Source organism: Trypanosoma cruzi, genomic scaffold (assembly GCF_000209065.1).
Source record: "Trypanosoma cruzi strain CL Brener 1047053516789 genomic scaffold, whole genome shotgun sequence".
In the NCBI taxonomy this organism is placed as follows: domain Eukaryota; phylum Euglenozoa; class Kinetoplastea; order Trypanosomatida; family Trypanosomatidae; genus Trypanosoma; species Trypanosoma cruzi.
The window spans coordinates 115,852-128,384 of NW_001849461.1; the positions used below are offsets into that span (position 1 = coordinate 115,852).

A 12,533-nucleotide genomic window follows, 5' to 3' on the forward strand; every position below is an offset into this window, starting at 1 on the left:
ACATTCCCGTTACAAAATAAAATTTGTTCAAAACACTGCGTAAATATTAATGCAGATAATAATAATAATAATAATAATAATAATAATAATAATAATAATAATAATAATAATAATAATAATAATAATAATAATAATAATAATAATAATAAGTTGCAATAACCAAGCAAAAAATAATAATAATAATAATTATTATTATTATTAGTGGTGTATAAAAAATGGCAGTCTTAAGATATATTCTGCAAGACATGCTTGTAAATAAACGCCGCTGCCTCTTCTAAACCTCTGTCTAGATAAACAGCTCCAATCATAGACTTCACACAGCCCGCACAATAAGGATCGGGAGTCTGTTGTTTCCCACTTGATGACAACCACTGCATAAGACCCGCCGTAGACCTTAATGTTTTTCCTTGAAATAGCTGTACTGAAGCATCTGTGAGCACCATATCTTCCATTTCCCAGTGATACCGCAATACTGAACTAAGTGTTGCATCGGATAATAAAAACGACATTAATAGAAGCACTTCATCGCGCTTCAGATCTCTAAAGGCGTTTACAATCAAGCACTCCCCGACAGATGCCAGTAACGCCTCACCTATAGAAGTTGTTGCATTCATTGTTGAATTCATCGCATCAGATGTGGTGAAACTAGGATGTATAAAGGCGCGTAGATAAAGAACATGGTGCTGTCGTTTGATTTCAGGAAACTGTTTTTGAAGTCTTCTAGAAAGCTCTGAAGTCCATTTGGGAGGTGGAGCAAAGGACAATGAGCGAAGCGGTGGCGATGGGAAAAGAAGCACTTTGCATAGTTTTACGCTATAATTTCGTTTTTCCGTCAAAGCAGAGACAACATCAACAATTTGTGAAAATAAAAAGCAAGAACGCCTCATGCCTAGTAAAAATGCACACAGTCTTCTTTGAAATCAAAAAATGGAATGCGTAAACACACACACACACACACACACACCGAAAAAAAAAAAAAAAAGGAAAAAATAATAAATCAGGAGCATAATTCAGGTAAAACACATATAAGAATTATTTACACTTCCTCCCCCCATCTTTTTTTTAAAATTATTTTAGACTTAATATCGCTACACAATTCACAAAATACAGAAAAACAGTCTGTTGTGATAAAGCAGACAGTAAGGCAGGACAATATATATAAGATCGATCTTGTACACGCAAAGGACCTCAAATAGATCAAAACAACAACACCAATAAAAATGATGGAGACAAGTTAAAAAGGCCTAAAATAACTACACCAACAAAAGAGCGGCAAGTCTCCTCCTCATCGCCAAATCGCTATCATTTTTTAATTCCACAGGTGTTCTTCGAGGAGTTTTGAATGGATCAAGAACTGTGGATCTATAAGATGAAAAAGAGCGCCCTTCCTCTGAAAAATTTGGCAAAAAGCGCGGTGAAATTTGGTCTGAGGGCAAAAATTCCGAGGCATCACGTTCTCGACCTAAGCGAAAATTACTGGAATACACATCAGGCACAATATCCATATTTTTGTAAGAATATGAAGGGATAGTTTGATGCATCAAATAAGTTTGGCGTCCTATTTTGCGGTTGAGATCGTCACTTTGTACATCCTCTTCAATGAAAGCATTACGACAACAAACAGGTTTTGAATAACTAATCTTGTTCTTGAAAAAATCCTTTTCCTTCGTCGCTTCCTTATTACAAGGATCATGATAAGCAATGCTCTCCAAAGGTGACTTTTCTCGTATCTCGACTGCCTGTGAATGTGGTCTTTCATATGACGCAAAAAATCTGGATCCACTTCTTGAAGAGGTGGGACAAACAAATACGGAATTCTGGTGCCGTTCTTTTGTTGCATCAATAAGAGCTTTCAATCTATCCTCTTCAACTGTTTGGTTCATCCAAACAAATAAAAGCTTTCTCTCCGTTAATTCTTGTTCAATAACAGCCTCACGTGATTTAGTTTGCAATTTTATAATTTCCAATACCGATGCGCGAATAGACTCTAAATCAGCAATGGAGGTAAGTTTATCTTCTAATTTCTTAAGTTGTGTCGTCGCCTCATTTGAAATTTCAGTTCGGCACCTTATCTCCTCCACACATAGTAGATTCAAGGCTTGTCTAATTACCGGTTTGATTTTTTTATCCTCTTTTAGAAAATCTCGATGCATCCCGGCATCACCGTTTGATTTCAAGTTCCCACTTTTATTTAACCAATGCAATCTTTTGGGTACGTTTTCACCCATGGTGCCGCTTGGCTGATGTGTAGCTTTTGATGGAAAACACATTCCCGGTCGCATAGGTGAACGCTCATTAGAAGCAAAATGGGGCAATGAAGGACTTATTCGTACGGCATTATTATGTGGTCCACGCCCAACAGAAGAAGTGCTATTCTCAAAACCTCTACGAGGAAGAGTATACAACGCACGTGACCTGTTATCCGATGGGGAGACTTTTCTTTGACCAATAGGACCATGAACCTGGCGCGCACTCAAAGTTGTTTGCGATGCTTGTGGGGACGTATATGGTGAGACTGGACGCGATACTGGCAAAATTCCAAGACGAATTTCTCGTTGAATACGACGATTTTCTAATGCTGCCGCATTCGCGGTCTTTGAGCATGTCTCTCCCATCAAGAAAAGAAACAAAAAACAAGCAAAAAAAAAAAAAAAAACTAGAACCAAAACTAAAACCTAGACCCAATGTTTTACACCTGTTAAAAAAGGAGAGAAAATAAAATAAAAATAAAAAAGAAGCATATTCAAAAACTCATTTTTTTTTTTTTTTTTTTTTTTTTTTTTTGATTTGAATTAATTCGTTCCTTGATACACAAAATATCAGTCATTCCAATCTTTTTCTCGGTTGCATTGTTGTCCTCAATCACTGCGCCTATAGCACAATATATACGCAAGTTGAAAGTCTGGACTGTCGGCCCTGGAGACTCTTTCATCGCTGAATGAAAACCAGATACCATCAGCACCAAGGCAGTCTGCGGTATAATGTCCACCATGAATATTTCCTCGATGATTCACAACTCCAACAAGGGTATAATTTGTATTTTTTCCAGGAGAACACATGAAAGGAGACATATTTAGTTCCTTCTGAAAAACCACAGGTTCAAGAACTTTGTTTGAAAAATCACCATAACTGCGAAACCGTTTCATGGTCAAAAACAATATCCTGGGTAGTGAGTATATCAAAAGTTGTTTTGACGCATTAACACGTTGTTTACAAGATGGACATGTGTATAATGACTCTGAATCCAGTACTTCTTCTTTGCAGTATGCTTTTAGGCAATCTTCGATGCTTACCCGACCCGAAGAAGAAGGGATAGGCACTTCTAACCCTAATGAAGGGGTAAAAGTCCTGCTAATTTGGTGGCAAGAAGGGCATACAATTGAACTTCGTTCTTGAAATGCACATTCATCTACAATCACTGAATTATTCTTTTGTTTATATTGAGACCATGTACGCCCCGATATTTCCACATCACTGCCATTTGTTGTATCCACCTCAGAAATATTATTATCCAACCTTTTCCGATCATTTAAGCTGTTATGAATACCATCCAACAAAAGACGAAGAAATTCATTTGCATCTTGTTGTGAGTAACCTAAAAATGAAGTATAAAGACCGCCGATAGAATCTTTAAAATGTGATGGACTAGCTGGAGTGGCAAAATCAGTTCGGTGTAGTTCACGTAGTATATATGTAAAGGAATTCACAAGCCTTACTTCTCCTTTATCAGCCCCAACAATGTCTTTTGTGTAATCATCTCGAAGAAAATACGCTCCTAGGGAAGTCACTGAAAGCATTTGAGTAACACTGTTAAGATAGCAAGTGTTACCCAGATTCACCATCCCCCGTCTAGGGGTAGAGACAGAAAAAGAGCCAACATTAAATTTCCAAACAAGGTAAGCGTTAGGTGATATAGTTGGAATCCTTCTTGGGGGAGCAATCTGATTCTTCTTAATCTCAAGTTGCTCAACACTGGGTTTATGCCAATAGGGTTGCACATCCTTATTGGTTTGAGAGTACGGTGTAGGTATTTGTACATTTCTTATTCTTTTTAATGCATCATCTACTACCGTATTCTCATTCAGCAAAAGCTCTTGCTGTCGCCTGAGATGCCTATCTTCCAATGATTCTTGCTCACCTTCATCAGGAAGAAGTTGTTGTTCGACAATACGCTTCCTTTCTTCCTCATGTTGCCTAACCTTTTGTAGCAATTTGGAGTGATGTTCCAACAACTCATTTTTATCTAACCGTTCCAGAGCTTCTAAACAATTCCACATTAGTTTTTTTGCACCACTCACTTGCGGTCGAAGATTGGCCCTTTCGATAATCGACATGCATCGGGCAAAATAGAAGGCAGCAAGATCAAAATTTCTCGCCTTCAACTCCTTCACAGCCTTTTCATAGACCCGTTCGCACACGCTAAAGTGTGATGCGGGCGAACAATCTGGGATGGTAAAGTCTTCCGCGTGATAGTATATTGTTCGTTTGAATTCTTTGTAGTCACATTCACAGTCCAACTGAAAGCACGACATCTGGCCCCCACTTTGCACCAGAAACAGACTCCAAAGAAAAAAAAAAAAAACTTGAATGGATCTAGCTTCAGAAAGCTAAATAATATATTTAATGCTTATACATTATATTCGTTCAAAGAAATGGACAATAAAGAAAAATACGTATTATACTACAAAAGTGTAAATAATAACTTAATTGAGTTATAACATACCATCCACTACCCACATGCGCGCACGCAGAAAAAGGCACTTCAGAAATGCCTTAAGAGAAAATCTTTGGAAAACTCTCAAAATAACAGCATCTCCACAAACGTATGGATGATGAGAAACAGTTTTCGGGAAATGCAACGCGGGAAAATAAATTCGACGCTATGTAAACGCGCGCTGAGGTCAACCGCCCTCAAAATTGTAATGAAATCAAAGAAACACTATCCCCCAAAGCAAAAGGACGACAAACAGAAAAAAAAAAAAAAATATGCAAATAAAGCAAGGTGAGTGCGAAGAACCACCCGAAAAAAAAAAAAAAAAAAGCAGAATAATCGTCCGGGCAGCTGGCCGGATCCTGAAAATCTATGGAAACCAAACAAGTTAGGAAAAAAGGGTTCTTTAGTTAATTGCTTCAATGTTTTATTTTTATTCAACATATAGAATTCCGTGGACCACTAGCATGGTCCTTTGTCCTCAGTTAGGATTTGAAATATTATTACTTACGAAGTGGCGGACTTTGGGGTCCTCCAACCACAAGACCCCGCCGCGTGGTGGGAATCAACGGGGGGCGGGTGGGTGGCATTTGTTGGTGCGTGCCTCGGGGTTGTCGTCGGAGCCGGCATGGAGACACGCCGGCGAGGCGACGGCCCGGCTTGTTGCTTTAACAGACACAGCGTTTTTGTTGTTGTTGTTGTTTTTGTGTTTTTTATTTCCTAGGAGCTTGTGAAAAGAATGATCGCGGGAGAGCTGGCTAGCTTAATTAATGTATGTTTATATCCTGATAAACGAAGGCATTCTTTATGATACTTTCTACCGTATGAATCTTTTGGCAAGAACGCGACTTTGTAGGGGCGGGAGCCGATAGAGGTCAGATAATATTTGTTTTTATTTTTTACAGACACAGCCAGGTAAGTTTAAGGAAATGACTTTGGTTCCCCACACACCCTCCGAGTGGTGTGATATTGGCGCCCGTCTCTGGGACATGGTGTGCCAATGTGGCGAGACCCAGGCACAGTTGACGTTTATTAATGGTAACCAGATGTCGGATGAGACGGTGACCGTGGCCCCATCATCCACAGGCTTATGCTTGTTCCATGGACCTGTATCTAAAGCATGGCAGGATTCTACTCTCGTTGGACATATTGCGAATCTCCGGGCGCCTCAGATCCCTAATTCTGAGACACACGCGCTCCTGCCCGCTATGGGGGCAGCCCGGGAGTTGGGGCACCAACAAGGGCTCATCACTGCTGAAAGGGAGCGCCTAAATTTTGATTACGCGAACGCCGTCGCGGACGTGCAGAATCGAAATGCTCAGCTTAACTCGCAGGTTGAGGAGGCGCATCACAACCTATTGGTAAGGGAATCCAATATCGCCGGGGCCGGCAACCAGGTCCTAGAACTACAACAGCAGTTGGAGGCCGATCGCGCCCAATTACGGGAGCGCGAATTCAACTTGGGAGTCCTCACTGGTCAATTCCAGGAACGGGGGCACGCATTAATGCACAACAACCCGCGCGGGATGCGGAGACGGCGGGGCGGGACGAGTCCCCCGCTACTCGACACGTTTTCAACGATGGCGTAACTACAATACCGCAACAAACGAATATCTTGATGGCGGGAGGCGTGCCTAGCAGCGCGGCCCGACACAGCTCGGCGGCTTACAGGCCCCCTCACGGTAATGCTGCGAGACCACATTTCCACCCCTCCACGCCGTTGCCCTCCCGCACTTCTCCCCTGGACGCCCGATTGCCTATGGAAGAGGACCGCGGTTTCTGCGCATTCGACGTCGCTACGTGGCCCTCGCGTGTATGGAATGAGGGCGCCTCCGGAGTCATTATCGACCTCCGGTGCGCACACCAATGCCGGCAACAGGACAACGAGCAGGTTAAACTTGCCTTTGGCAATTTGGTCGAGTGGATCAGCGCACTGGAAGGCCTGCAGGATCCCACCGATCGAATCATGAATTTGGGGAGGTCCCTACTGAACACATTCCGGATGCAGCTCACGATTGCGTCCGATCCCGGCATCCGGCTTTCCAAACCGCGCGCCCGTCTTTACACTGCTGTTCACCAGACGGATACCCATACGAGGGCAGCCCAGCCTCTCGTCGATCGGCGAGAAACCCAGCGCACTGTGCGATGCCAGCGATGTCATACCCATGGACACAAGGCATCTACACGCAATGCGCGCAGCAGAGGGAATTACTCACAATACAGGCGCCCTTCAAAAAACGGCCGAGGGGCTGCCGCACGCCGCTCATGAATGCTGGCGACGGCAGCCCCATCCATTTTACCACCTCCCACCTATCCGCACCGCACCGCCGATGCTCCATCCAATGTTTCAAGTTGCCCGACGCAATCGTCGGGAAGAGCGATGGAGCTTATCCGCCAACGACGCTCGGCTGTGGTACGACGAATTACCGACATCCCCGCTTTGGACAAGCTACATGAGGGGAGCGAACGAGGCGACTCGAGAGATGTGTGCGCTGTCAGTGTGGTAGCGGAGAAGGCCTCTAGCGGGGCAATTCACAACCTTATGCCGCACGCACGAACAACCGATGAACGAGGAGAGCTGCGTGACCTTTTTGATGGCAATCGAAGTGGCGCCATCGACCCGACTGCGCCACGCCAGGATGCTGCGGTCCATTTTGCAAATGGATTGAACCCCGCTGGAAATGGCGGCTTTGAGGTTACAAAAAATCGCGGCGCGATCGGAGACGAAGCAGGCGCGCCCCTCGACAAAGAAAGGGACCGAGGAATGTATCCGCAGCCGGACCGATTGGAAGCAGTGTGTTGTTTTTCGACATGCGTGGATAACGGCGAGTCGTTGGTTGGAGATTGCGGCCTTGACAGCCAAAAATTTCACACTGGAGGCGGACGGGGCCTTAATTTTGGATTGTTCCGTGGCGCCGAGAGACGGCGAGAGCGGATCCCCACCGCGCCTTGCGGTTCGTGAGGATACGAGGGCAGGGCGTGTTAGACACTATAAAGCTATGCAGGACACTTCGACGCAACGAGAAGCTCACGAATATTACGACCGTTCAAATCGAAAGAGCTCTGGCTCCTTGGTGCGCCACGGCGCATTCCATAAAACACGGTGCGTTGAGGCACGCTGCTCCAATCGTGGAGACACACGATTTGAATCCACATGTGATCTCGCAGTTGGCGAAGCACGTCAATCCGTTCGACCTTCCCCATAACACAGTTTGTTATTTGTGGAGGTACACCACAATGCTGAACTAGGTGTTGCCGCTGGTCGCATTGATGTGAAGGGAGAAACTGCGGAAGGGCAGGAACTCTGGCTGAGAGCGGAGGAGCGTTTTTTCCGTGATTTTAATCACAATCATGCTGCTGCAATGACGAGACGCGCGAAAAGGACGCGTCCGGCCACCCCACAAGATGAACACGCTATCCCGTTGCGGCAGCAAGTCAACGTGCCCGTATTGAATCTGGAGTGGATTAAAAGCCGGTTGAACCCGGCGACATTGGAGAGTCTCATGCAAGTTTGGGGACTCGTCGGGCGGCTCACTTTCCCTCCGTCTTCCTCCGGTAAAGCGTGCGAAGGCTCACGGAGGATTCCAACCGCTGACGCGCATTTGTTACGAAAAGCAGGAATAATCGAGGAGGCTTCGTCCACAATAACAGGCGGATGGATAATACCCTTTCTCGGTTGTGGAGGAGAAAACCAACGGCTTACGACGACGATGGATCGCGTGGCCGCGCGACAAGAACCGAGACGACCCTTACGAGGCGAATGTTCCTCTTTTACACATTTCCCATTATTTGCCGCCTGCGATGGCTGAGGCCGCTTCCTGCCTGGACTTAAAGGCATCCTTTTTTCGTGTTTCTTTGCCGCGGGAGACTCGGCATCTCTTTCGATGCCGCGTGGAGGACGGTACGCTGGTGGAGCTGACACGGCACCCAGTGGGATACAAGGCCGGCCCAGAAATTCTCCAGATTATTATTACTTCGGCAATTGCGGGGGTGACGACGGTGGTTCACCGCCTCTGGGCCGCACCTCCATCGGTGCGTATCGACGTATGGATCGGTAATATACGCATTGCAGGGTCGAAAAGCGACGCGACATTGTGGGAGGCCCAAGTGCTTCGTAATGCGGACAGTTGTCACGCCACGATAGGGAGGACCGCGAATCGGGCGCCACGCAGTACACCTTCCTGGGGGTGCAGCTTGGTCACGCACACCGGGCGGTATCCCTGAGTGGAAGGTTTGTCCGGTCTGTATGCGCCGTGCCGTCACTCAATTCTTCAACCATCGCGGGAATGGAGGTTATGGCGTCACGCTTTTTGTATGCGGCGGCCATTTTGTGCACACTTTTGTGCATAATACTTTTTCATCAAGGCAGTGCGACGACGATTGTCCGCACTTTACCGGGGAATTGTGCGGGAGACATCCCCGGTGAACCTTCTGCCGTCAGCGGTTGGCTTGGGCGAGAGATTGCGACACATCATCGAGAACAATCGCAGGCGAATCATCAATTCCACGAAAAAGCATCGGCCGCCATCATCACGGACGCATCGCTCCATGGATGGGGCGCCGTTTTCATCCCAGACTTTGTTTACGCTAAAACTGCCGGGGGAAATGGGAGAGGAAACCTTTTCTTATCATGCAGGCCGATGCACGCGGTACGCTTGGCCTTATCGGCCTTTTCCGCCATCTTGCCGTCCACCATGGACATTTGGGTGGACAACACTTCGCTGCAAGGAGCTGCGAATAAAGGCAGCCCAAAATCACACGCCATGACGTGGGAGCTGCGACGGATATGTTTGTTGACTCTCGCGGAGTGCAGGCATCCTTTTGCCTACGTGCGGTCTGCGGAAAACCCCCGCAGACGGCATATCACGCGGTTGTGTTTTTGCACTTCAGGACTTGGCGAAGGGGTGGAACTTGCGAAGGGGAGCGGCGGGGTCTTGTGGTTGGAGGACCCCAAAGTCTGCCACTTCGTAAGTAATAATATGTTAATCCTAACTGAGGACAAAGGACCATGCTGGTGGTCCAGAGAATTCTATATATTGAATGAAAGGAAAATATTGAAGCAATTAACTAAAGAACCCTTTTTCCTAACTTGTTTGTTTTCCATAGATTTTCAGGATCCGGCCAGCTGCCCCGAAGATTATTCTGAGGAAAGAAAATGGCTGTAAAAGGCTGAAAATTCTTCTTGTTGTATATTGTGTGTGGTTAAAGAATGTATTTCTTTTTACACAATCTTTTTTCTGTGTTTTGAGAAGCACTACTTCTTTTTGGGATAATTCTTGCTTTTTTGAATCCATTTCATTAATTTTTTATTTTTCTTTTTATTTTTCGAAAGGATTTCTTATTCTAAGATTTTTTGGTGCTAGAAAATTGGGTTGAACGTTACCAGTAGCAACAACAATAAAAAAATAGAAAAGTCTAATAAGGAAGGGAAGTTCTTTATGCTATCTTTTGTTGTTGCTGCTGGATTTGCCGGAACAATCCTGGCACAAAGTTTTATTCTTAAAAATTCCCAGGCTCACTTCTTATGGGTTGGGGGTTTGGTTTCTATGGGTGAGGCATTGATACATCTAGTGCAGATTAGAGAAAACGCCAGAGACGTTTACAATTGTTTTTTTCCACATTTTTTTTATGCAATTTTAATGGGAACTTTTAGAGCTTATATTTGTGGTTTTTTATTGTATATTTTAAAAGAAATTGAGCCTATTTTTTCAATATTGTTTTACTGTGCTTTTGTACTTCAAGGGAAATACTTGCAAACCGAGAACCTGAGGAATAAGTTGATTTGGTTTGGAGTCTCTACACTCAGTACACTTCTGCTGTTCCTGGGGATTTTGATTAAGAAGAATGGGGATATTTCACTCTTGACTTTTGCGCTTGCTGGATTAGTTCTCTCTGTGATATTGGCAAATTTTTTTGAGTTTCATTGTTTTAGGGAGAATAATTCTTGGCTGAGATTTTTTGAGCAGGTGTTTGCATCTGTAGAGTTGTCCATTTTTGGTTGGATGTTTTTTTTTGTTGATACAACGTTTGTTTCTTCCTATCCATGGCTTTTGTTTCCATTACTTTCCATTATTTCGGGGTGTGGGAAAGCACTATTTGACTTAAGATTTGGAGCTACACCCGTGACTTTTGGTGTGAATGAGGTTTTGGTGCTTCTTTTAGGAGGCTGTATTTTGAATATTGGTTTTAGGACTCTTGACTATGGTGATTTTTTAGCTATGATCAGTGCTTGTATATTTTTGATCTGTTCTCTGAATTCAATGTATTGTAATAATGGACTGCCTTTATTGGAGCCTTCATCTTTTTTAACGAACCGGAATGGTATTTTAGCATTTGTTGGCGATGCGTTTAATTACTTTTTTCAAGGAGAGCGTGAGAGAAGGTTATTTTCTTTTTTTCTTCTTACGGTAGCTGTGATGGTCCTCGAACTGCTTTATGGTATTTCAGCTAATTCTTTGGGCTTAGTCTCGGATTCTTTTCATATGCTATTAGACTCGGTATCAATTGCAGTTGGTTTATTTGCAGCTTTTGTTTCGTCGTTAGCTAGTGATAAAATGACACATCCATTTGGCTATGCTCGATATAGAGTTTTGGGGGGATTTATTAATGCTGTGCTTTTACTTTTTATAGCATTGTTTGTTGTAGTCGAATCGGTGGAAAGAATAATGAATCCCCCTGATATTAACGCTGCGTATCTAATACATGTTTCTGTTGTTGGTCTAATTGTAAACATTGTTGGTGTCGCATTTTTCCACGGTGTGGGCTCTCACTCCCATTCCCATGATGGATGTTCGGGTTCTGTGGATCATAATTTGAGAGGGATTTACTTGCATATATTGGCGGATCTTGTGGGTAGTATAAATGTTATGATATCAAGTATAGTAATTTCTCTTACCGGTATGAAAATTGTTGACCCGATATGTAGTCTTCTTAGTTGTGTATTTATAGCTTTTTCAGCCTTCCCTCTTTTGGAAGAAACCGGAAAGGTACTTCTTTTGGGTGGATATCCATATGACGAGGAAAATTTTTTAAAGAAAGCTATTGCTGGCATCAAGGACATTGAAGATGTAGATTCAGTAGAAAATATTTGTGCATGGCCTCATTCAACCGCACCTAACGAATCGGCATATTGCGCAATAAGGGTGTTAGCACGTGCTCGAGCTGATCACAGCAAAATACGTTTTTCAGTCACACATTTCATGAGGAATTTTTTTAAGGCAGAGACTGGATCACATCACTTGAATATAATTGTGCATGTGGAATAGTTATATATTTATATATAACAAAAGAGTAAAAGTAAAATGCGATCTTTTTTTAATTACTGCGGATGTATTATTATTATTATTATTAGTATTATAAGAAAAAAAATTTTTTTATTATTGGTGTTTTCCATATGAGTTTTAAGAAGCAAAATAAATAAGTACTTGTTATTTGCTGAGAATGCATTTTGACTGTTTTAAAAATAATTAGAAAGAAAAGTTTTGGATGAATGTTTTTTCTGTAAATTTGCTTTCATGAAACGGAAATGATTTCATTAACCATATAATATATATATATTATTTATGTTTTTGGAAATATAACATTTTTTTTTTTTCTTGTAATATATATATCGTAGGGATTTATTTTAAATCAGAAATAAGCTACAATAAATAACAATGCTTTTTGCAAATCAGGCACAGCAAGTGCTTCGAGAAGGAGCGTCGGAGGAGAAGGGAGAGCGCGCGCGTTTGATGAATATTATGGGTGCTATTTCTGTTGCAGATATTGTAAAAACAACATTGGGCCCCAAAGGCATGGACAAAATTCTTCAGGGTATGGATCG

General features: G+C 43.3%; 5 protein-coding genes across 5 annotated transcripts, besides 18 other annotated features; 2 read left to right on the forward strand and 3 right to left on the reverse strand.

Annotated features, from left to right (window-relative positions):
- Nucleotides 1-5,041: part of a sequence feature (heterozygous, non-Esmeraldo-like haplotype) that runs on past the window's edge.
- Nucleotides 56-187: a microsatellite.
- Nucleotides 225-887, reverse strand: Tc00.1047053508355.360 (hypothetical protein, conserved; the record flags this gene model as incomplete). Its single annotated transcript, XM_816035.1, has 1 exon — nucleotides 225-887. One exon carries the CDS (start codon nucleotides 885-887, stop codon nucleotides 225-227), a length of 663 nt encoding a protein of 220 aa, XP_821128.1.
- Nucleotides 941-964: a microsatellite.
- Tc00.1047053508355.370 (hypothetical protein, conserved) lies at nucleotides 1,254-2,615 on the reverse strand (the record flags this gene model as incomplete). Its single annotated transcript, XM_816036.1, has 1 exon — nucleotides 1,254-2,615. One exon carries the CDS (start codon nucleotides 2,613-2,615, stop codon nucleotides 1,254-1,256), a length of 1,362 nt encoding a protein of 453 aa, XP_821129.1.
- Nucleotides 2,617-2,656: a microsatellite.
- Nucleotides 2,713-2,734: a sequence feature (AT_rich).
- Nucleotides 2,755-2,784: a microsatellite.
- Tc00.1047053508355.380 (ubiquitin hydrolase, putative) lies at nucleotides 2,859-4,532 on the reverse strand (the record flags this gene model as incomplete). Its single annotated transcript, XM_816037.1, has 1 exon — nucleotides 2,859-4,532. The coding sequence occupies one exon, from the start codon at nucleotides 4,530-4,532 to the stop codon at nucleotides 2,859-2,861; it is 1,674 nt and encodes a 557-aa protein (XP_821130.1).
- Nucleotides 5,042-5,407: a sequence feature (haploid, non-Esmeraldo-like haplotype).
- Nucleotides 5,046-5,300: a mobile genetic element.
- Nucleotides 5,408-9,856: a sequence feature (areas not merged during assembly with more than two copies in the genome that could not be assigned to a particular haplotype).
- Nucleotides 5,434-5,610: a mobile genetic element.
- Nucleotides 5,434-9,878: a mobile genetic element.
- Nucleotides 9,635-9,853: a mobile genetic element.
- Nucleotides 9,857-10,026: a sequence feature (haploid, non-Esmeraldo-like haplotype).
- Nucleotides 10,009-10,037: a sequence feature (AT_rich).
- Nucleotides 10,027-12,533: a sequence feature (heterozygous, non-Esmeraldo-like haplotype).
- Tc00.1047053508355.420 (cation transporter protein, putative) lies at nucleotides 10,150-11,976 on the forward strand (the record flags this gene model as incomplete). Its single annotated transcript, XM_816038.1, has 1 exon — nucleotides 10,150-11,976. The coding sequence occupies one exon, from the start codon at nucleotides 10,150-10,152 to the stop codon at nucleotides 11,974-11,976; it is 1,827 nt and encodes a 608-aa protein (XP_821131.1).
- Nucleotides 12,042-12,068: a microsatellite.
- Nucleotides 12,072-12,092: a sequence feature (AT_rich).
- Nucleotides 12,252-12,321: a sequence feature (AT_rich).
- On the forward strand, nucleotides 12,367-12,533 carry Tc00.1047053508355.431 (chaperonin containing T-complex protein, putative; the record flags this gene model as incomplete). Its single annotated transcript, XM_816003.1, has 1 exon — nucleotides 12,367-12,533. A coding segment is annotated over one exon (167 nt), but the record flags the coding sequence as incomplete, so codon positions are not given.